The sequence below is a fragment of the Salmo salar genome, chromosome ssa18, assembly GCF_905237065.1.
Source record: "Salmo salar chromosome ssa18, Ssal_v3.1, whole genome shotgun sequence".
Lineage (NCBI taxonomy): Eukaryota > Metazoa > Chordata > Actinopteri > Salmoniformes > Salmonidae > Salmo > Salmo salar.
Genome location: NC_059459.1, coordinates 559,956 through 585,346, shown reverse-complemented (window position 1 = coordinate 585,346; position 25,391 = coordinate 559,956). Strand labels below are relative to the sequence as shown.

At 47.4% G+C, this 25,391-nt stretch overlaps 1 protein-coding gene across 1 annotated transcript; it reads left to right on the top strand.

The window, feature by feature from the left end:
* The first annotated feature begins 1,935 nt into the window (after positions 1–1,935).
* On the top strand, positions 1,936–19,358 carry LOC106608398 (eukaryotic translation initiation factor 4E type 2). The gene is given in 10 exon segments (XM_045700631.1): positions 1,936–2,304; positions 4,259–4,305; positions 4,308–4,342; positions 8,143–8,277; positions 9,044–9,148; positions 15,107–15,128; positions 15,131–15,154; positions 17,006–17,109; positions 18,910–19,046; positions 19,151–19,358. Coding segments are annotated over 10 exon segments (666 nt in total). The 5' UTR covers positions 1,936–2,287; the 3' UTR covers positions 19,191–19,358.
* The last annotated feature ends 6,033 nt before the right edge of the window (positions 19,359–25,391 follow it).

The following is a 25,391-nucleotide window of genomic DNA, read 5'->3' as shown; positions in this document are numbered from 1 at the left end:
CCTCTATACACACCACACCTCTATACACACTATACACACCACACCTCTATATACACCACCTCTATACACACCACACCTCTATATACACCACACCTCTATATACACCACACCTCTACACACCACACCTCTATATACACCACACCTCAATACACACTATACACACCACACCTCTATATACACCACCTCTATACACACCACACCTCTATATACACCACACCTCTATACACACTATACACACCACACCTCTATATACACCACCTCTATACACACCACACCTCTATACACACCACACCTCTATACACACTATACACACCACACCTCTATATACACCACCTCTATATACACCACACCTCTATACACACCACACCTCTATACACACTATACACACCACACCTCTATACACCACACCTCTATACACACCACACCTCTATACACACCTTAGACACCACACCTCTATATACACCACACCTCTATATACACCACACCTCTATACACACCACACCTCTATACAAACTATACACACCACACCCTCTATACACCACACCTCTATACACACCACACCTCTATACACACTATACACACCACACCTCTATATACACCACACCTCTATATACACCACACCTCTATACACACCACACCTCTATACACACTATACACACCACACCTCTATATACACCACCTCTATACACACCACACCTCTATATACACCACACCTCTACATACACCACACCTCTATACACACCACACCTCTATATACACCACCTCTATACACACCACACCTCTATACACACCTCTATATACACCACATCTCTATATACACCACACCTCTATACACACCACACCTCTATACACACTATACACACCACACCTCTATATACACCACCTCTATACACACCACACCTCTATATACACCACACCTCTACATACACCACACCTCTATACACACCACACCTCTATACACACTATACAGACCACACCTCTATATACACCACCTCTATACACACCACACCTCTATACACACCACCTCTATACACACACCACACCTCTATATACACACCACCTCTATACACACCACACCTCTGTACACACCTCTATATACACACTCACATTGGCTCTTTTAATTCATCTTAATTCCTTGCATCCTTTCTTGCCTGAGGGAAGGGACCTTGAACAGTTGATAAGGCGGCGAGGAAAGGATGGAAGGATTCAAGGAAAGATGCATTGAGATAAACCCATGATTAAAATATGTTCTAAAACTTGATAGACACATTGAAATGTCGCTGGTTTTGAATCCCGAGCCAACTAGGTGAACAATCTGTCTGCACCTTTGAGGAAGGCACTTAACCCTAATCGGCTCCTGTCGTCGTTCTGGATAAGAGCATCTGCTAAATGACAAATAGAAATTTGATGATCGACCAGACAGACCTTAGTTTGAAATGGAATACTTTATCTGCGATTGTTTGAGCTTGCCTGGCTTAATAAACCAATATAGGTCCCAAAAAACGTCAAACCATCGCAATAGCCTCGCTGTTATTCTGATGACAGACAGCGCCATCTTGTGGTAATACAACTGCAGTTATTCAGATTTTTATTTAACCTTTATTTAACTAGGCAAGTCAACTATGAACAAATTCTTATTCACAATGACGGCCTACCCCCGGCCAAACCCTAACCCGGATGACGCTGGGCCAATTGTGTGCCGCCCTATGGGGCTCCCAATCACGGCCGGTTGTGATACAGGCTGGAATCGAACCAGGGTTTGTGGTGCCGCCTTAGCACTAAGATGCAGTGCCTTAGGCGCCCCTTCAGATACTGTATGCGCATACCGTTCCGCAACATGTATTACATGATGCTGTTGATTATTCATGATCTAAAATACGAAAGCAGGCCATCCATCCATCTCAACAACAATCCATCAATACATTCCAGTAATGAACGGAGCTGGGGCATTCAAAGGGCGTTTCGCTTAGGACTTTGACTTCTTTCTGTTTGTCCCATCCACCGACCCGTCTGCTTGCCTTCACATGTAGAACTGTGCAGAGACGCAGCTAGCTATCTTGCTTGTTTTGAAATTAGTTGGCGAGGTAATTTAGCCGGCGTGGTAACTTAGCCAGCTAGCTAATAAACACGTTTAGCCAGCTAGCTAATAAACACGTTTAGCCAGCTAGCTAATAAACACGTTTACCCAGCTAGCTAATTAAAGCGATTATCTAGGAACTTTGAAACTACTTAACAAACCAGGTTGTCCTGAGGTTCGCTACTCTGAAGAAGACTGATCGAAGCTGAGATGAACCAATTTGAACAGTAAGTTGTCTGCCCGTCTGTGCTAGCCATGGTTCCCATTCTGTAATGTAGTTTATCATTAAGATGCTATGGTTGATTTAGTAAGCTAAGTGGTGAATGTGGGTAGTTATCAGCAACCCACAGTCACCACTTAGCTAACAGCTACCCACAGTCACCACTTAGCTAACGTTAGTTAGCAGCTACCCACAGTCACCACTTAGCTAACGTTAGCTAGCAGCTACCCACAGTCACCACTTAGCTAACGTTAACTAGCAGCTACCCACAGTCACCACTTAGCTAACGTTAGCTAGCAGCTACCCACAGTCACCACTTAGCTAACGTTAGCTAGCCAGCTACCCACAGTCACCACTTAGCTAACGTTAGCTAGCAGCTACCCACAGTCACCACTTAGCTAACGTTAACTAGCAGCTACCCACAGTCACCACTTAGCTAACGTTAGCTAGCAGCTACCCACAGTCACCACTTAGCTAACGTTAGCTAGCAGCTACCCACAGTCACCACTTCAGCTAACGTTAGCTAGCAGCTACCCACAGTCACCACTAGCTAACGTTAGCTAGCAGCTACCCACAGTCACCACTTAGCTAACGTTAGCTGGCAGCTACCCACAGTCACCACTAGCTAACGTTAGCTAGCAGCTACCCACAGTCACCACTTAGCTAACGTTAGCTAGCAGCTACCCACAGTCACCACTTAGCTAACGTTAGCTAGCAGCTACCCACAGTCACCACTTAGCTAACGTTAGCTGCTACCCACAGTCACCACTTAGCTAACGTTAGCTAGCAGCTACCCACAGTCACCACTTAGCTAACGTTCAAGCTCGCGCTACCTCACAGTCACCACTTAGCTAACGTTAGCTAGCAGCTACCCAGACACCACAGTCACCGAATGTTGGAACATTGCTGCTATAACAGCCTCCACTCTTCTGGGAAGGCTTTCCACTAGATGTAGGAACATTGCTGCTATAACAGCCTCCACTCTTCTGGGAAGGCTTTCCACTAGATGTTGGAACATTGCTGCTATAACAGCCTCCTCTCTTCTGGGAAGGCTTTCCACTAGATGTTGGAACATTGCTGCTATAACAGCCTCCTCTCTTCTGGGAAGGCTTTCCACTAGATGTTGGTACATTGCTGTGGGGACTTGCTTCCATTCAGCTCGCAATCAGCGTTCCAATTAATCCCAAAAGTATTCGATGGGTTTGAGGTCAGGTCTCTATCCAGCTAACTAGCTGTCCGTGTGTGTACACATACACACATTATAGATGACGACCCAGGGTATCAGCAGTGTTAGGGTGTATAATGGGTGTATATTCTCTCCCCCCAGTCTGAAAGGTGACGACCCAGGGGACCAGCAGTGTTAGGGTGTATAATGGGTGTATATTCTCTCCCCCCAGTCTGAAAGGTGACGACCCAGGGTATCAGCAGTGTTTGGGTGTATAATGGGTGTATATTCTCTCCCCCAGTCTGAAAGATGACGACCCAGGGTATCAGCAGTGTTAGGGTGTATAATGGGTGTATATTCTCTCCCCCAGTCTGAAAGATGACGACCCAGGGTATCAGCAGTGTTTGGGTGTATAATGGGTGTATATTCTCTCCCCCCAGTCTGAAAGATGACGACCCAGGGTATCAGCAGTGTTAGGGTGTATAATGGGTGTATATTCTCTCCCCCCAGTCTGAAAGATGACGACCCAGGGTATCAGCAGTGTTAGGGTGTATAATGGGTGTATATTCTCTCCCCCAGTCTGAAAGATGACGACCCAGGGTATCAGCAGTGTTAGGGTGTATAATGGGTGTATATTCTCTCCCCCAGTCTGAAAGATGACGACCCAGGGTATCAGCAGTGTTAGGGTGTATAATGGGTGTATATTCTCTCCCCCAGTCTGAAAGATGACGACCCAGGGTATCAGCAGTGTTTGGGTGTATAATGGGTGTATAATGGGTGTATATTCTCTCCCCAGTCTGAAAGATGACGACCCAGAGGACCAGGATGAGACGGTCTGTAATCGGGAGAAGACGGCTCCATCAACAACAACAGACGCAAGGTACGCAGAACCACCAGACACATACGCAGTGAACCCCCTCCCAAAACCCTGACCTCTGCACCTCCCAAAACCCTGACCTCTGCCCCTCCCAAAACCCTGACCTCTGACCCTCCAAAACCCCCCCCTGTACCACCCCAGACCCTGCTTTAATTAGCTTTAAAACTGCACATTTTCCTCTGCCCTATTGCAAAATGTGTATAATGGCTGAAAATGTGCTATAAAACAGCTGAATTCGCTCAGCCTCATGGCAAAATTGCAAAATGTGTACAATGGCATATTTTCTGTAGAATTGCAGGAAGTTATTTAAATATTTTGGCCTACCCAGCATTCTGCAGGTCCACCAACACATCTCTGGCTACGCTACTGCAGTGCTTGTTTTTGCAGGATATTGGGAGCCATTCTGAGTTTCAGCAGACAGCATAGCACTAGTCTCCTCGCTTCCATCTGTGTGTAGGATCGTCTCACCATTCACACTGACTTTTACTACAAAACTACAAATCAAAACTTTCAGAGAATACATTTTTCCAGGATAAATGAAGGGTTAGTCTCCAACTCATTGTATGTATTTTTGCTAATCCAACTTCCAAAATATGCTCATCGCCAACAGTAATATACCACATCCTTAAATACGGCCATATCCAGAACTAGACTGGCATCACTGACAGACTTGTTCTGTTGTTTACGAATTGTTGATCACGTGAACAGGAGATTAAAAACGCAAGTGACACACTACCGGACGCAAAACGTTGGGTACAAATCAAATCAAATCAAATGTATTTATAAAGCCCTTCTTACATCAGCTCATATCTCAAAGTGCTGTACAGAAACCCAGCCTAAAACCCCCAAACAGCAAGCAATGCAGGTGTAGAAGCACGGTGGCTAGGAAAAACTCCCCTAGGAAAAACTCCCCTAGGAAAAACTCCCTAGGAAAAACTCCCTAGAAAGGCCAGAACCTAGGAAGAAACCTAGAGAGGAACCAGGCTCTGAGGGGTGACCAGTCCTCTACTGGCTGTACTGGGTAGACCAGAGGAACCAGGCTCTGAGGGGTGACCAGTCCTCTACTGGCTGTACTGGGTAGACCAGAGGAACCAGGCTCTGAGGGGTGACCAGTCCTCTACTGGCTGTACTGGGTAGAGAGGAACCAGGCTATGAGGGGTGACCAGTCCTCTACTGGCTGTACTGGGTAGAGAGGAACCAGGCTCTGAGGGGTGACCAGTCCTCTTCTGGCTGTACTGGGTAGAGAGGAACCAGGCTATGAGGGGTGACCAGTCCTCTACTGGCTGTACTGGGTAGAGAGGAACCAGGCTATGAGGGGTGGCCAGTCCTCTACTGGCTGTACTGGGTAGACCAGAGGAACCAGGCTATGAGGGGTGACCAGTCCTCTACTGGCTGTACTGGGTAGAGAGGAACCAGGCTCTGAGGGGTGACCAGTCCTCTTCTGGCTGTACTGGGTAGAGAGGAACCAGGCTATGAGGGGTGACCAGTCCTCTTCTGGCTGCACTGGGTAGACCAGAGGAACCAGGCTCTGAGGGGTGACCAGTCCTCTACTGGCTGTACTGGGTAGACCAGAGGAACCAGGCTCTGAGGGGTGGCCAGTCCTCTTCTGGCTGTACTGGGTAGACCAGAGGAACCAGGCTCTGAGGGGTGACCAGTCCTCTACTGGCTGTACTGGGTAGAGAGGAACCAGGCTCTGAGGGGTGGCCAGTCCTCTTCTGGCTGTGCCGGGTAGAGAGGAACCAGGCTCTGAGGGGTGGCCAGTCCTCTACTGGCTGTACTGGGTAGACCAGAGGAACCAGGCTCTGAGGGGTGACCAGTCCTCTACTGGCTGTACTGGGTAGACCAGAGGAACCAGGCTCTGAGGGGTGACCAGTCCTCTTCTGGCTGTACTGGGTAGAGAGGAACCAGGCTCTGAGGGGTGACCAGTCCTCTACTGGCTGTACTGGGTAGAGAGGAACCAGGCTCTGAGGGGTGGCCAGTCCTCTACTGGCTGTACTGGGTAGAGAGGAACCAGGCTCTGAGGGGTGACCAGTCCTCTTCTGGCTGTACTGGGTAGACCAGAGGAACCAGGCTCTGAGGGGTGACCAGTCCTCTTCTGGCTGTACTGGGTAGAGAGGAACCAGGCTCTGAGGGGTGACCAGTCCTCTACTGGCTGTACTGGGTAGACCAGAGGAACCAGGCTCTGAGGGGTGACCAGTCCTCTACTGGCTGTACTGGGTAGACCAGAGGAACCAGGCTCTGAGGGGTGACCAGTCCTCTACTGGCTGTACTGCGTAGAGAGGAACCAGGCTATGAGGGGTGACCAGTCCTCTACTGGCTGTACTGGGTAGACCAGAGGAACCAGACTCTGAGGGGTGACCAGTCCTCTACTGGCTGTACTGGGTAGAGAGGAACCAGGCTCTGAGGGGTGACCAGTCCTCTACTGGCTGTACTGGGTAGAGAGGAACCAGGCTATGAGGGGTGACCAGTCCTCTACTGGCTGTACTGGGTAGAGAGGAACCAGGCTCTGAGGGGTGACCAGTCCTCTACTGGCTGTACTGGGTAGACCAGAGGAACCAGGCTATGAGGGGTGACCAGTCCTCTACTGGCTGTACTGGGTAGACCAGAGGAACCAGGCTCTGAGGGGTGACCAGTCCTCTTCTGGCTGTACTGGGTAGAGAGGTACCAGGCTCTGAGGGGTGACCAGTCCTCCTACTGGCTGTACTGGGTAGACCAGAGGAACCAGGCTCTGAGGGGTGACCAGTCCTCTACTGGCTGTACTGGGTAGAGAGGAACCAGGCTCTGAGGGGTGACCAGTCCTCTACTGGCTGTACTGGGTAGACCAGAGGAACCAGGCTCTGAGGGGTGACCAGTCCTCTACTGGCTGTACTGGGTAGAGAGGAACCAGGCTCTGAGGGGTGGCCAGTCCTCTACTGGCTGTACTGGGTAGACTAGAGGAACCAGGCTCTGAGGGGTGACCAGTCCTCTACTGGCTGTACTGGGTAGACCAGAGGATCCAGGCTATGAGGGGTGGCCAGTCCTCTACTGGCTGTACTGGGTGAGAGGAACCAGGCTATGAGGGTGACCAGTCCTCTACTGGCTGTACTGGGTAGAGAGGAACCAGGCTCTGAGGGGTGACCAGTCCTCTTCTGGCTGTACTGGGTAGAGAGGAACCAGGCTCTGAGGGGTGGCCAGTCCTCTACTGGCTGTACTGGGTAGAGAGGAACCAGGCTCTGAGGGGTGGCCAGTCCTCTACTGGCTGTACTGGGTAGAGAGGAACCAGGCTATGAGGGGTGACCAGTCCTCTACTGGCTGTACTGGGTAGACCAGAGGAACCAGGCTCTGAGGGGTGGCCAGTCCTCTACTGGCTGTACTGGGTAGAGAGGAACCAGGCTCTGAGGGGTGGCCAGTCCTCTTCTGGCTGTACTGGGTAGAGAGGAACCAGGCTATGAGGGGAGGCCAGTCCTCTACTGGCTGTACTGGGTAGACCAGAGGAACCAGGCTATGAGGGGAGGCCAGTCCTCTTCTGGCTGTGCCGGGTGGAGATTATAACAGCACATGGCCAAGATGTTCAAATGTTCATAAATGACCAGCAGGGTCAAATAATAATAATCACAGTGGTTGTAGAGGGTGCAACAGGTCAGCACCTCAGGAGTAAATGTCAGTTGGCTTTTCATAGCCGATCATTCAGAGGATCTCTACCGCTCCTCATATAATGTCTCTGTTGAATCTAATGCCTCATATACTGTGTGTGTGTGTGTGTGTGTGTGTGTGTGTGTGTGTGTGTGTGTGTGTGTGTGTGTGTGTGTGTGTGTGTGTGTCAGACGGTGAGTCCTGCAGCAGGGGAACATCCTCTCCAGTATAATTATACCTTGTGGTATTCCCGGAGGACTCCGTCCCGACCCGCCAACACACAGAGTTATGAACAGAACATCAGACAGATCGGCACGGTGGCCTCGGTCAGTACACACACACACCACTAACACACACACACACACACACCACTAACACACACACACACCACACACACACCACTAACACACACACACACACACACACCACTAACACACACACACACACACACACACACACACACACACACACACACACACACACACACACACACACACACCACTAACACACACACCACTAACACACACACACACACACACACACACACACACACACACACACACACACACACACACACACACACACTACAACACACACACACACACCACTAACACACACACACACACCACTAACACACACACACACACACCACTAACACACACACACACACCACTAACACACACACACACACACCACTAACACACACACACACACACCACTAACACACACACACACACACCACTAACACACACACACACACCACTAACACACACCACTAACACACACACACACACACACACACACACACCACTAACACACACACACACCACTAACACACACACACACACCACTAACACACACACACACACACACACCACTAACACACACACACACACACACACACACACACACACACACACACACACACACACACACACCACTAACACGCATCATGTAGTTGATGTTATCCTCTTGTCCTGTGATTGGTTGATATTGTAATCCTGTGATTGGTTGATATTGTAATCCTGTGATTGGTTGATATTGTAATCCTGTGATTGGTTGATATATTGTAATCCTGTGATTGGTTGGCAGGTGGAGCAGTTCTGGAAGTTCTACAGTCACCTGGTTCGACCGGGAGATCTGACTGGACACTCTGACTTCCACCTGTTTAAAGAGGGAATCAAGCCCATGTGGGAGGTAATTCAGTGCTTTCAGAAAGTATTCAGACCCCTGACTTTTTCCACATTTTGTTACAGCCTTATTCTAGAATGGATTCAATATTTATTTTTTTCTATCTACACACAGTACCCCATAATGACAAAGCGAAAACAGGTTTTTAACACCTACCCTTTGCTATGAGACTCGAAATTGAGCTCAGGTGCATCCTGTTTCCATTGATCATCCTTGAGATGTTTCTACAACCTGATTGGTGTCCACCTGTGGTAAATTCAATTGATTGGACATGATTTGGAAAGGCACACACCTGTCTATATAAGGTCCCACAGTTGACAATGTATGTCAGAGCAAAAAACAGGCAATGATGTCGAAGGAATTGTCCATAGAGCTCCGAGACAGGATTTTGTTGAGGCACAGACCTGGGGAAGTGAACCGAAAAGATTCTGTAGCATTGAAGGTCCCCAAGAACACAGTGGCCTCCATCATTCTTAAATGGAAGAAGTTTGGAACCAGCAAGACTCTTCCTAAGAGCTGGCCGCCCGGCCAAACTGAGCAATCGGGGAGAAGGGCCTTGGTCAGGGAGGTGACCAAGAACCCGATGGTCACTCTAACAGAGCTCCAGAGTTCCTCTGTGGAGATGGGAGAACCTTCCAGAAGGACAACCATCTCTGCAGCACTCCACCAATCAGGCCTTTATGGTAGAGTGGCCAGACGGAAGCCACTCCTCAGTAAAAGGAACATGACAGCCCGCTTGGAGTTTGCCAAAAGGCATCTAGAGGACTCTGACCATCAGAAACAAGATTCTCTGGTCTGATGAAACCAAGATTTAACTCTTTGGCCTGAATGCCAAGCGTCACGTCTGGAGGAAACCTGGCACCATCCCTACGGTGAAGCATGGTGGTGGCAGCATCATACTGTGGGAATGGTTTTCAGCGGCAGGGACTGGGAGACTTGTCAGGATCGAGGGGAAAGATGAACAGAGCAAAGTAAAGAGATACTTGATGAAAACCTGCTCCAGAGCCCTCAGGACCTCGGACTGGGGCGAGGTTCACCTTCCAACAGGACAACGACCCAAAGCACACAGCCAAGACAACTCAGGAGTGGCTTCGGGACAAGTCTTTGAATGTCCTTGAGTGGCCCGGCCAGAGCCCGGACTTGAACCCAATCAAACATCTCTGGAGAGACCTGAAAATAGCTGTGCAGCGACACTCCCCGTCCAACCTGACAGAGCTTGAGAGGATCTGCAGAGAAGAATGGGAGAAACTCCCCAAATACAGGTGTGCTTGTAGCTTTATACCAAAGACTCAAGGCCGTAATCGCTGCCAAAGGTGCTTCAAAGTGCTGAGTAAAGGGTCTGAATATTTATGTAAATGGAGTATTTCAGTTTAATAAATTAGGGGAAATGGCTTTGTTGTTGTTTTATATTCTGTGTAGATTTGAGGGGGAAACAATTTAATCCATTTTAGAATACAGCTGTAACCTACACACTACCCCATAATGACAAAGGGCAAAAACCAGGTTAGGGTTAGGGCAAAACCAGGTTAGGGTTAGGGCAAAAACCAGGTTAGGGTTGGGGCAAAAACCAGGTTAGGGTTGGGGCAAAAACCAGGTTAGGGTTGGGGCAAAAACCAGGTTAGGGTTGGGGCAAAAACCAGGTTAGGGTTGGGGCAAAAACCAGGTTAGGGTTGGGGCAAAACCAGGTTAGGGTTAGGGCAAAAACCAGGTTAGGGTTAGGGCAAAACCAGGTTAGGGTTGGGGCGAAAACCAGGTTAGGGTTGGGGCAAAAACCAGGTTAGGGGTTGGCAAAACCGGGTTGGGGCAAAAACCAGGTTAGGGGTTGGGGCAAAAAACAGGTTAGGGTTGGGGCAAAAACGGGTTGGGGAAAAAACCAGGTTAGGGTTGGGGCAAAAAACAGGTTAGGGTTGGGGCAAAAAACAGGTTAGGTTGGGGCAAAAAACAGGTTAGGGTTGGGGCAAAACCAGGTTAGGGTTGGGGCAAAAACCAGGTTTTTACACATTCTTGTAATGAATAAAAATAAAAACAAATGTAACATTTACATTAGTATTCAGACCCGTTACTCAGTACTTTGTTGAAGAACCTTTGGCAGCGATTACAGCCTCAAGTCTTCCTGGGTATGATCAGTGGTTTAAATTACCCCAAAAAACTACTTAAGTAGTACTTTAAAGTACTACTTATCAGACTACAAACCATTACAGACAACAAGGGAAGCACAGCCGAGATCCGCCCAGTGACACGAGCCTACCAAGCGAGCTAAACTACTTTTATGCTCGGCCGAGGCAAATAACACTGAAACATGCATGAGAGCACCAGCTGTACCGGAAGACTGTGTGATCACGCTCTCCGTAGCCGATGTGAATGACGACCTATTTACAAGGCCTCAGGGCCAGACAGATTACCAGGACGTGTACTCCGAGCGTGCGCTGACCTACTGGCAAGTGTCTTCACTGACATTTTCAACCTCTCCCTGTCTGAGTCTGTAATACCAACATGTTTCAAGCAGACCACCATAGTCCCTGTGTCCAGGAACACAAAGGCAACCTGCCTAAATGACTACAGACCCGTAGCACTCACGTCCGTAGCCATGAAGTGCTTTGAAAGCTGGTCATGGCTCACATCAACACCATTATCCTAGAAACCCTAGACCCACTCCAATTTGCATACCGCCCAAACAGATCCACAGATGAATCAATCTCTATTGCACTCCACACTGCCCTTTCCCACCTGGACAAAAGGAACACCTACGTGAGAATGCTGTTCATTGACTACAGCTCAGCGTTCAACACCATAGTGCCCTCAAAGCTCATCACTAAGCTAAGGACCCTGGGACTAAACACCTCCCTCTGCAACTGGATCCTGGACTTCCTGATGGGCCGCCCCAGGTGGTAAGATTAGGTAACAACACATCCGCCACGCTGAGCCTCAACACGGGGGTCCCTCAGGGGTGCGTGCTCAGTCCCCTCCTGTACTCCCTGTTCACCCATGACTGCACGGCCAGGCACGACTCCAACACCATTAAGTTTGCTGACGACACAACAGTGTTCAGCCTGATCACCGACAACGATGAGACGGCCTATAGGGAGGAGGTCAGAGACCTGGCCGTGTGGTGCCAGGACAACAACCTATCCTTCAACGTGATCAAGACAAAGGAGATGATTGTGGACTACAGGAAAAGGAGGACCGAGCACGCCCCCGTTCTAATCGACGGGGCTGTAGTGGAGCAGGTTGAGAGCTTCAAGTTCCTTGGTGTCCACATCACTAACAAACTAACATGGTCCAAGCACACCAAGACAGTCATGAAGAGGGCACGACAAAACCTATTCCCCTCAGGAGACTGAAAAGATTTGCCATGGGTCCTCAGATCCTCAAACGTTTCTACAGCTGCACCATCGAGAGCATCCTGACTGGTTGCATCACCGCCTGGTACGGCAACTGCTCGGCCTCCGACCGCAAGGCACTACAGAGGGTAGTGCGTACGGCCCAGTACATCACCGGGGCCAAGCTCCCTGCCATCCAGGACCTCTATACCAGGCGGTGTCAGAGGAAGGCCCTAAAAATTGTCAAAGACCCCAGCCAATTCATAGACTGTTCTCTCTGCTACCACACGGGACTGGAGAGCCAAGTCTAGGACCAAAAGGCTTCTGAACAGCTTCTACCCCCAAGCCATAAGACTTGCTTCACCGTAGGGTTGGTGTAAGTAAGCATTTCACTGTAAGGTCTACTACACCTGTTGTATTCAGCATTTCACGGTAAGGTCTACTACACCTGTTGTATTCAGCATTTCACGGTAAGGTCTACTACACCTGTTGTATTCAGCATTTCACTGTGAGGTCTACTACACCTGTTGTATTCAGCATTTCACTGTGAGGTCTACTACACCTGTTGTATTCAGCATTTCACTGTGAGGTCTACTACACCTGTTGTATTCAGCATCTCACTGTGAGGTCTACTACACCTGTTGTATTCAGCATTTCACTGTGAGGTCTACTACACCTGTTGTATTCAGCATTTCACTGTGAGGTCTACTACACCTGTTGTATTCAGCATTTCACTGTGAGGTCTACTACACCTGTTGTATTCAGCATATCACTGTGAGGTCTACTACACCTGTTGTATTCAGCATTTCACTGTGAGGTCTACTACACCTGTTGTATTCAGCATTTCACTGTGAGGTCTACTACACCTGTTGTATTCAGCATTTCACTGTGAGGTCTACTACACCTGTTGTATTCAGCATTTCACTGTGAGGTCTACTACACCTGTTGTATTCAGCATTTCACTGTAAGGTCTACTATGTGACTAATAAAATTAGATTTAAAATTAGATTTACTTTGCTGTTTATATTTTTGAAAACTTTTACTCCACTACATTCCTAAAGAAAATAATGTACTTTTTACTCCATACATGGATGCACCTGAGCTCAATTTCGAGTGTCATAGCAAAGGGTCTGAATTCATGTAAATCAGGTATTTCTGTTAGGTTTTTATTATTTAGCAAAAATGGCTCAACCTGTTTTTGCTTTGTCATTATGGGGCATTGTGGTGTCATTATGGGGGTATTGTGGTGTCATTATGGGGTATTGTGGTGTCATTATGGGGTATTGTGGTGTCATTATGGGGTATTGTGATGTCATTATGGGGTATTGTGTGTAGATTGAGGATTTCTTTATTTAATCAATTTTCGAATAAGGCTGTAACGTATCAAAATGTGGAGAAGGGGTCTGAATACTTTCCGAAGGCGCCATGTAAACTAAACAAGTACAGATATAAGATGGATTGTAATTACTGTTCTACAACACTCTCTCTCTAGACAAATGCCTTCTATTCAACCTTTATCGTTCTTGTCCTCAGAGACAGGCCCCCCTTCCCCTCTGCCCAAATACAATCCATCAGGGCCTTAGACCGCTGAACCAGGGTCCATCCAACCCATAACACAATAATTACTACCGCTAGGCTACTTATAAACATATTAAAACTGGCTAAGTATCTATATCCACAGTAAAACGCAGTCCTATATCGACATAACCTGAAAGACCGCTCAGCAAGGAAGAAGCCACTGCTCCAAAACCGCCATAAAAAAGCCAGACTATGGTTTGCAACTGCACATGGGGACAAGGAATGTACTTTTTGGAGAAATGTCCTCTGGTCTGATGAAACAAAAATAGAACTGTTTGGCCATAATGACCATCGTTATTTTCAGAGAAAAAGGGGGAGGCTTTCAAGCCGAAGAACACCATCCCAACCGTGAAGCACGGGGTGGCAGCATCATGTTGTGGGGGGTGCTTTGCTGCAGGAGGGACTGGTGCACTTCACAAAATAGATGGCATCATGAGGCAGGAAAATGATGTGGATAAATTGAAGCAACATCTCAAGACATCAGTCAGGAAGTTAAAGCTTGGTCGCAAATGGGTCTTCCAAATGGACAATGACCCCAAGCATACTTCTAAAGTTGTGGCAAAATGGCTTAAGGACAACAAAGTCAAGGTATTGGAGTGGCCATCACAAAGCCCTGACCTCAATCCCATAGAACATTAGTGGGCAGAACTGAAAAAGTGTGTGCGAGCAAGGAGGCCTACAAACCTGACTCCAGTTACACCAGCTCTGTCGGGAGGAATGGGCCAAAATTCACCCAACTTATTGTGAAAAGCTTGTGGAAGGCTACCAGAAACGTTTGACCCAAGTTAAACAATTTAAAGGCAATGACACTCAATTAGTATTTAGTATATCTAAACTTCTGACCCACTGGGAATGTGATGAAAGAAATAAAAGCTGAAAGAAATAATTCTCTACTATTATTCTGACATTTCACATTCTTAAAATAAAGTGGTGATCCTAACTGACCTAAGACAGAGAATTTTTACTAGGATTAAATGTCAGAATTGTGAAAAGTGAGTTTAAATGTATTGGCTAAGGTGTATGTAAACTTCCGACTTCAACTGTATCTTTGTGTGTAACCCTCCAGGATGAAGCTAACAAGAACGGGGGAAGTGGATCATCAGGCTGCGAAAAGGTCTGTAGTTTTTATTATTATTATTATTTATTATTATTAGGCTGAGGCTGCGCAACCTGTTTGTTTTTTTCCCTCTAAACCTCCCTTTTTAAATGTCGACTTTGGGCAAAAATGCCAAAATAACAACTTCTATGGGCTATGTGGGACGCTACCGTCCCACCTGCGGGACACACTATTCAACAGCCAGTGAAACAGCAGGGCGGCAAATACAAAACAGCAAAAATCTCATAATTTCATTTTCTCAAACAATCAACTATTTTACACCATTTTAAAGATAAACTTCTCGTTAATCTAACCACATTGTCCGATTTCAGAAAGGCTTTACTGGCAAAGCATAAAATTAGATTATGTTAGGACATAAACTTCACAAGAAAAACCACACAGCCATTTTCCAAGCAAGGACATGCATCACAACAACCAAAAATAGAGCTAAAATATTCACTAACCTTTGATGATCTTCATCAGATGACATTCATAGGACTCAATGTTACACAATACATGTATGTTTTGCTCGATAAAGTTCATATTTATATCCAAAAACCCCATTTTACATTGGCGCGTGATGTTCAGAAAATGTATTCCCACCAAAACTCCCGGTGAATGAGCGCATCAATTTACAAAAATAATCATCATAAACGTTGATAAAATTTACAACAGTTATTGAAAGAATTATAGATATACTTCTTAATGCAACCGCTGTGTCAGATTTTAAAATAGCTTTATGGAGAAAGCACATTGTTCAATATTCTGAGTACATAGCTCAGCCATCAAAGGAAGCTATACAGATACCCGCCAAGTTCTGGAGTCGACTAGTTCCATTACCGAAAATCCAGACACGAAAAGTCATAGTTCCATTACCGTTCTGTAAAAACATGTCAAACGTTGTTTACAATCAATCCTTAGGGTCTTTTTAGCATAAAACGTCGATAATATTCCAACCGGACAATAGCGTATTCATTGCAGAGGAAAAAGAAGGAACGGGCGCGACCAAACGTGCCCCGCGCAGTAAACAACTCACTGGTCCCAGGCAGTCCACTCATTGACTGAGCTCCTATTTTCTGCCCAGTAACAGGAGAAGGATGAAACACGTTTCTAAAGGCTGTTGACAGCCAATGGAAGCCTTAGGAAGTGCAACGTGACCCCACAGACACTGTAGTTTCGATAAGGATTCAAAAGAAGAACTACAATTTTTTGAATCCCTATCGGTCATCAATACAGTCAGAACAATATTAACAGGCAGGTTTAAATTAGAGCTCAGAACGCTAATAGGATGTTTGGGCTCCTGAGTGACGCAGCGGTCTAAGAACATTATTCTGGCCATGTTGTTAATATTGTTGTTGTTGACAGGTCTGGCCAGCAGGTTCTGGGAGAACATTATTCTGGCCATGTTGTTAATATTGTTGTTGTTGACAGGTCTGGCCATGTTGTTAATATTGTTGTTGTTGACAGGTCTGGCCAGCAGGTTCTGGGGAGAACATTATTCTGGCCATGTTGTTAATATTGTTGTTGTTGACAGGTCTGGCCAGCAGGTTCTGGGAGAACATTATTCTGGCCATGTTGTTAATATTGTTGTTGTTGACAGGTCTGGCCATGTTGTTAATATTGTTGTTGTTGACAGGTCTGGCCAGCAGGTTCTGGGAGAACATTATTCTGGCCATGTTGTTAATATTGTTGTTGTTGACAGGTCTGGCCATGTTGTTAATATTGTTGTTGATGACAGGTCTGGCCAGCAGGTTCTGGGAGAACATTATTCTGGCCATGTTGTTAATATTGTTGTTGTTGACAGGTCTGGCCAGCGGTTCTGGGAGAACATTATTCTGGCCATGTTGTTAATATTGTTGTTGTTGACAGGTCTGGCCAGCAGGTTCTGGGAGAACATTATTCTGGCCATGTTGGGAGAACAGTTCATGGTGGGAGAGGAGATCTGTGGGGTGGTAGTCTCTATACGCTTCCAGGTACACACACACACACACACACACACACACACACACACACACACACACACACACACACACACACACACACACACACACACACACACACACACTCGCACACACACACACACACTCGCACACACACACACACACTACACACTACACACTACACACACACACACACACACACACAGGCTGAATCTCTTGGGCCCTAAGTCCTTTATCGATTGGCCACTTGCTGATAGTGATCACTACGTTTTTTGGGACCAAAATGAGCATTGAGACGATGACCACTTGACGTCCCACTTGTCATTGTAAAAAAATTCTAAATTAATTTGCGAGCATTATCTCCTGTGACTCGTTATGAAACACGGACACTTGGGACCTGGGGCAAAGACGGAGGCATAGGCTCCTCCGATAGACAGTGAGCAAGTTGTACAAAATATGTGCAACTACAGTACCAGTCAAAAGTTTGGACACACCTTCTCATTCCAGGGTTTTTCTTTATTTTTACTATTTTCTACATTGTAGAATAATAGCGAAGACATCAACACTATGAAATAACACATATGGAATCATGTAGTAACCAAAGAAGTGTTAAACAAATCAAAATATATTTGAGATTCTTCAAAGTAGACACCCTTTGCCTTGATGACAGCTTTGCACACTCTTGGCATTCTCTCAACCAGCTTCATGAGGTAGTCACCTGGAATGCTTTTCAATTAACAGGTGTGCCTTGTTACTTTGTTGAATTTCTTTCCTTAATGTGTTTGAGCCAATCAGTTGTTTTGTGACAGAACATTGCCTTATTTGGTAAAAGACCAAGTCCATATTATGGCAAGAACAGCTCAAATAAGCAAAGAGAAATGACAGTCTATCATTACCTTAAGACATGAAGGTCAGTCAATACGGAAAATTTCAAGAACTTTGAAAGTTTCTTCAAGTGCAGTCGCAAAAACCATCAAGCTCTATGATGAAACTGGCTCTCATGAGGACCGCCACAGGAAAGGAAGACCCAGAGTTACCTCTGCTGCAGAGGATAAGTTCATTAGAGTTACCAGCCTCAGAAATTGCAGCCCAAATAAATGCTTCTCAGAGTTCAAGTAACAGACACATCTCAACATCAACTGTTCAGAGGAGACTGCGTGAATCAGGCCTTCATGGTCGAATTGCTGCAAAGAAACCACTGCTAAATCTGTTGACTTATTTTACTATTTTTGAGGGTAAAGTAGTTGTGACTAAATGAGGTGCTGAAATTGTTGGGATGAACTTGCTGCCAAGGGTACGATGTTGGCAAAGGATTCCCAGTCGATGAAGAGGCTTCCAAAGGATTCCCAGTCGATGAAGAGGCTTCCAAAGGATTCCCAGTCGATGAAGAGGCTTCCAAAGGATTCCCAGTCGATGAAGCGGCTTCCAAAGGATTCCCAGTCGATGAAGAGGCTTCCAAAGGATTCCCAGTCGATGAAGAGGCTTCCAAAGGATTCCCAGTCGATGAAGAGGCTTCCAAAGGATTCCCAGTCGATGAAGAGGCTTCCAAAGGATTCCCAGTCGATGAAGAGGCTTCCAAAGGATTCCCAGTCGATGAAGAGGCTTCCAAAGGATTCCCAGTCGATGAAGAGGCTTCCAAAGGATTCCCAGTCGATGAAGAGGCTTCAAAGGTTACAGTGGAGCCCTCGATGAGTCGACGACTAGCATTTCAGATTGACTGAACGCGCATATCGAGTGTTCGGTTAGAGATTCAGCCCCACTCACTCGTGTGTGTGTGTGTGTGTGTGTGTGTGTGTGTGTGTGTGTGTGTGTGTGTGTGTGTGTGTGTGTTAGGAAGACATCCTGTCTATATGGAATAAGACGGCCAGCGATCAGGTGACGACATCTAGAATCCGAGACACTCTTCGCCGCGTCCTGAACCTTCCTCCCAACACCATCATGGAGTACAAGACACACAACGACAGCCTCAAGTACGATTCACACTCCCACCATCGTGTACACACGACCACTCACTGTGTTATCTCTATAGACAATGAAACCTTTTTTTATATTGATCTGTGCGTTTTCTTTTCAGGGATAATTCCAGCTTCCGCAACACAAAGATCACCCTGTGAAGAGAGACGGAAGAGAGGCAAACCACCTGACCGTTTCTCCTGGAGTTATACTGTTTCCTCATGGACGATAACATGACTCTCTCTGTCACACTCTTTCTGCCTCCTCTCTCTCGGCATCTCTCTCGGCATCTCTCTCTCTCTCTCTCTTTCTGTCTCCTCTCTCTCGGCATCTCTCTCTCTCTCTTTTTGTCTCTCTCTCTTTCTGTCACACTCTTTCTGTCTCCTCTCTCTCGGCATTTCTCTCTCTCTCTTTCCCCCCTGGGCTCTTTCTCTCTCCAGGGTTCACAAGGTGCTTAAAATACTTGAGTTGACACTCTGAAATGGAACACCTTAAAAATCTGACATTTTCTCAAGTTGGTACTTGAATTAAAATTAAAGGAGAACAGAAAATGATGAAATATGTTTATGAAAAATGTATTGGTCCTGCGTTCTACCCGGTTTTATTTCCTCACGCTCTGGTTGTCCGGGCAAGATCGTTCATTCCACCCACTCAGCCAGGCAGGTCCAAAACTGACTGATTAGGTGCAGCCAAACGCCCCATGGATAGCTGAAAGACCGGGCATGTAGATTTAATCCTGCCTTAATCCTGATCTTTTATTTCAGCTCATGAAACATTCCCATGGGTGAATTGACCCTGAAGGAGCCACGTGAAGTGGGAAAGACAACTCTGCATCCTGCGACAGTTTTATATTGTTGACTTTTTCCTCTGCAATGACCTCCGGAGCTTTTCTACCAATCGCGACAGGCTCCTGGCGTTCAGACAGGCTCCTGGCGTTCAGACAGGCTCCTGGCGTTCAGACAGGCTCCTGGCGTTCAGACAGGCTCCTGGCGTTCAGACAGGCTCCTGGCGTTCAGACAGGCTCCTGGCGTTCAGACAGGCTCCTCAACAGGCTCCTGGCGTTCAGACAGGCTCCTGGCGTTCAGCCAACCCGAGCAGCGACACGAAACCTGCCAGTCGGAAGAGAGATGCTTTTTCGTAGATGTGCGATAAAAATACAATAGTCATTAATACTGAAATGACATCATCAGTACTGACTTATGATTCATGTATATAATAAAGCAATGTATTCAGTATAAGTTATAAGGTAGTGATGAATAATATACAGTCATTTTTTCCCATTAAGGTTGTGGCGATATACTGTCATCTGGTGGCAACTAGAAACAATTGCATAATCACATTTTATTGGTCACATGGTCCTTGACAATAAATATTAGTGCTTGAAAAAGTACTTAAGTCCTTGAATTTGACTTGCCACTGTCTGTACGAACCCTGTCTCTCTCTCTTGCTGCCTGTCTCTCTCTCTTGCTGCCTGTCTCTCTCTCTTGCTGCCTGTCTCTCTCTCTCTTGCTGCCTGTCTCTCTCTCTCTCGCTGCCTGTCTCTCTTGCTGCCTGTCTCTCTCTCTTGCTGCCTGTCTCTATCTCTTGCTGCCTGTCTCTCTCTCTGCTGCCTGTCTCTCTCTCTTGCTGCCTGTCTCTCTCTCGCTGCCTGTCTCTCTCTCTCGCTGCCTGTCTCTCTCTCTCGCTGCCTGTCTCTCTCTCTCGCTGCCTGTCTGTCTCTCTCGCTGCCTGTCTGTCTCTCTCGCTGCCTGTCTGTCTCTCTCGCTGCCTGTCTGTCTCTCTCGCTGCCTGTCTCTCTCTCTCGCTGCCTGTCTCTCTCTCTCGCTGCCTGTCTCTCTCTCTTGCTGCCTGTCTCTCTCTCTCGCTGCCTGTCTCTCTCTCTCTCGCTGCCTGTCTCTCTTGCTGTCTCTCTCTCTTGCTGCCTGTCTCTCTCTTGCTGCCTGTCTCTCTCTCGCTGCCTGTCTCTCTGCTGTCTCGCTGCCTGTCTGTCTCTCTCGCTGCCTGTCTCTCTCTTTCGCTGCCTGTCTCTCTCTCTCGCTGCCTGTCTCTCTCTCTCGCTGCCTGTCTCTCTCTCTTGCTGCCTGTCTCTCTCTCTCGCTGCCTGTCTCTCTCTCTCGCTGCCTGTCTCTCTCGCTGTCTGTCTCTCTTGCTGTCTGTCTCTCTCGCTGCCTGTCTCTCTCGCTGCCTGTCTCTCTCGCTGCCTGTCTCTCTTGTTCTCTCTCGCTGCCTGTCTCTTGCTGTCTCTCTCTCTTGCTGCCTGTCTCTCTCTCTCGCTGCCTGTCTCTCTTGCTGTCTGTCTCTCTTGCTGTCTGTCTCTCTCGCTGCCTGTCTCTCTCGCTGCCTGTCTCTCTCGCTGCCTGTCTCTCTTGTTCTCTCTCGCTGCCTGTCTCTCTCGCTGTCTGTCTCTCTCGCTGCCTGTCTCTCTCTCTCGCTGCCTGTCTCTCTCTCTCGCTGCCTGTCTCTCTCGCTGTCTCTCTCTCTTGCTGCCTGTCTCTCTTGCTGTCTCTCTCTCTCGCTGCCTGTCTCTCTCTCTCGCTGCCTGTCTCTCTCTCTCGCTGTCTCTCTCTCTTGCTGCCTGTCTCTCTCTCTTGCTGCCTGTCTCTCTCTCTTGCTGCCTGTCTCTCTCTCGCTGCCTGTCTCTCTTGTTCTCTCTTGCATTTCTGAGTGTTTCACTGTGGAGATGGAGAAGTGCATTGCTATGGAAACTAGTGTGATAATATGGAGACGTGAACTTCCTGTTTTTGCAACTTGTCCCTGAGTTGCCACAACAGGCCAGTCGGACCAACTCTCTGTGTGTGTGATGGTGTTAATGTTCCCATGACTATACAGAAATAAATGTTTTTTTTGGTATCCTGTCTGACTACTCCATTAACCCTAATCTTGATAAAACATGTTGGAGACCTGTGACCTATGGGAATGCTTATTGAATGTTGATATTAACGTGCTAAACTCTGAGCAGTTGTTTTGGTTCTTTACAAGTTACAAAGTGACGACATGCACGACATGCAGCCCTTGACTTTCTGGAAATTGAACTCCTCTTACTGCTGGCAGTATTATTAGAATCCCCTCGCCTGTGAGAACCATCAGCCAGCAGGGCGTGGACCTCGGGCCAGCAGGGCATGGACCTCAGAATTTTTGCTCCTTCAGTTTTGTTTCCTCATGAACATAACAAATGGTATACAGTGAGGGGAAAAAAGCTGATTTTGTACGTTTGCCCACTGACAAAGAAATGATCAGTCTATAATTTTAATGGTAGGTTTATTTGAACAGTGAGAGACAGAATAACAACAAAAACATCCAGAAAAACGCATGTCAAAAATGTTATAAATTGATTTGCATTTTAATGAGGCAAATAAGTATTTGACCCCTCTCAATCAGAAAGATTTCTGGATCCCAGGTGTCTTTTATACAGGTAACGAGCTGAGATTAGGAGCACACTCTTAAAGGAGTGCTCCTAATCTCAGTTTGTTACCTGTATAAAAGACACCTGTTCACAGAAGCAATCAATCAATCAGATTCCAAACTCTCCACCATGGCCAAGACCAAAGAGCTCTCCAAGGATGTCAGGGATAAGATTGTAGACCTACACAAGGCTGGAATGGGCTACAAGACCATCGCCAAGCAGCTTGGTGAGAAGGTGACAACAGTTGGTGCGATTATTCGCAAATGGAAGAAACACAAAATAACTGTCAATATCCCTCGGCCTGGGACTCCATGCAAGATCTCACCTCGTGGAGATGCAATGATCATGAGAACGGTGAGGATTCAGCCCAGAACTACACGGGAGGATCTTGTCAATGATCTCAAGGCAGCTGGGACCATAGTCACCAAGAAAACAATTGGTAACAGACTACGCCGTGAAGGACTGAAATCCTGCAGCGCCCGCAAGGTCCCCCTGCTCAAAAAGCACATATACATTCCCGTCTGAAGTTTGCCAATGAACATTGAATGATTCAGAGGACAACTGGTGAAAGTGTTGTGGTCAGATGAGACCAAAATGGAGGTCTTTGGCATCAACTCAACTCGCCGTTTTTGGAGGAGGAGGAATGCTGTCTATGACCCCAAGAACACCATCCCCACCGTCAAACATGGAGGTCGAAACATTATGCTTTGGGGGTGTTTTTCTGCTAAGGGGACAGGACAACTTCACCGCATCAAAGGGACGATGGACGGGGCCATGTACCGTCAAATCTTGGGTGAGAACCTCCTTCCCTCAGCCAGGGCATTGAAAATGGGTCGTGGATGGGTAATCCAGCATGACAATGACCCAAAACACACGGCCAAGGCAACAAAGGAGTGGCTCAAGAAGAAGCACATTAAGGTCCTGGAGTGGCCTAGCCAGTCTCCAGACCTTAATCCCATAGAAAATCTGTGGAGGGAGCTGAAGGTTCGAGTTGCCAAACGTCAGCCTCGAAACCTTAATGACTTGGAGAAGATCTGCAAAGAGGAGTGGGACAAAATCCCTCCTGAGATGTGTGCAAACCTGGTGGCCAACTACAAGAAACGTCTGACCTCTGTGATTGCCAACAAGGGTTTTGCCACCAAGTATTAAGTCACCAAGTATTAAATGCTAATCAATTTATAACATTTTTGACATGCGTTTTTCTGGATTTTTTGTTGTTATTCTGTCTCTCACTGTTTAAATAAACCTACCATTAAAATTATAGACTGATCATTTCTTTGTCAGTGGGCAAACGTACAAAATCAGCAGGGGATCAAATACGTTTTTTGCTCACTGTATGAATTACTATGCCTGGGTTTGCCAATCAAGAGCAAACAGGGAAAAGAGGTTATACACCAGACTGGCTTTGTTAAAAATTATGTTGTAAAGGCTGTACCCCCTTTTTGGGGGAAGGAAGCAACTCCCATGTAGCGACTCATCCAACTTCGCTAACTTTCAGTCTGTGTAAAGGGTGAAACAAATCATCCAACTTAAAGATAATCTAACGTTTTACCTAATGATATATAAGGAGGGCATTTGCACAACATGTTTCACAACAGCACACAACAAAATTCCAGAGACATATTGAGCGACCAACTGATACCAATCACGACCACACCCAGAGGACAGATGGCTGACTTAAGCCCTAGCCACACGAACTGACCACTGGTGTAAAGAACAACATTCCATGAATATCGCAAAGCACCCAGACACGAATTACCAGAAATACACACACACACACACACACACACACACACACTTAGGTGTGTTGGACTCCGAGGACAAAGGACACTGCCAAGGGCCAATGGGAAGTGGACACTGCACCTGGAGAGTGGACCGTCCCTCCACTCATCGACCAGTCAGGAGAGCGGACCTACTAGACTCAACGTCAACACACTGCACCTGGAGAGTGGACCGTCCCTCCACTCATCGACCAGTCAGGAGAGCGGACCTACTAGACTCAACGTCAACACACTGCACCTGGAGAGTGGACCGTCCCTCCACTCATCGACCAGTCAGGAGAGCGGACCTACTAGACTCAACGTCAACACACTGCACCTGGAGAGTGGACCGTCCCTCCACTCATCGACCAGTCAGGAGAGCGGACCTACTAGACTCAACGTCAACACACTGCACCTGGAGAGTGGACCGTCCCTCCACTCATCGACCAGTCAGGAGAGCGGACCTACTAGACTCAACGTCAACACACTGCACCTGGAGAGTGGACCGTCCCTCCACTCATCGACCAGTCAGGAGAGCGGACCTACTAGACTCAACGTCAACACACTGCACCTGGAGAGTGGACCGTCCCTCCACTCATCGACCAGTCAGGAGAGCGGACCTACTAGACTCAACGTCAACACACTGCACCTGGAGAGTGGACCGTCCCTCCACTCATCGACCAGTCAGGAGAGCGGACCTACTAGACTCAACGTCAACACACTGCACCTGGAGAGTGGACCGTCCCTCCACTCATCGACCAGTCAGGAGAGCGGACCTACTAGACTCAACGTCAACACACTGCACCTGGAGAGTGGACCGTCCCTCCACTCATCGACCAGTCAGGAGAGCGGACCTACTAGACTCAACGTCAACACACTGCACCTGGAGAGTGGACCGTCCCTCCACTCATCGACCAGTCAGGAGAGCGGACCTACTAGACTCAACGTCAACACACTGCACCTGGAGAGTGGACCGTCCCTCCACTCATCGACCAGTCAGGAGAGCGGACCTACTAGACTCAACGTCAACACACTGCACCTGGAGAGTGGACCGTCCCTCCACTCATCGACCAGTCAGGAGAGCGGACCTACTAGACTCAACGTCAACACACTGCACCTGGAGAGTGGACCGTCCCTCCACTCATCGACCAGTCAGGAGAGCGGACCTACTAGACTCAACGTCAACACACTGCACCTGG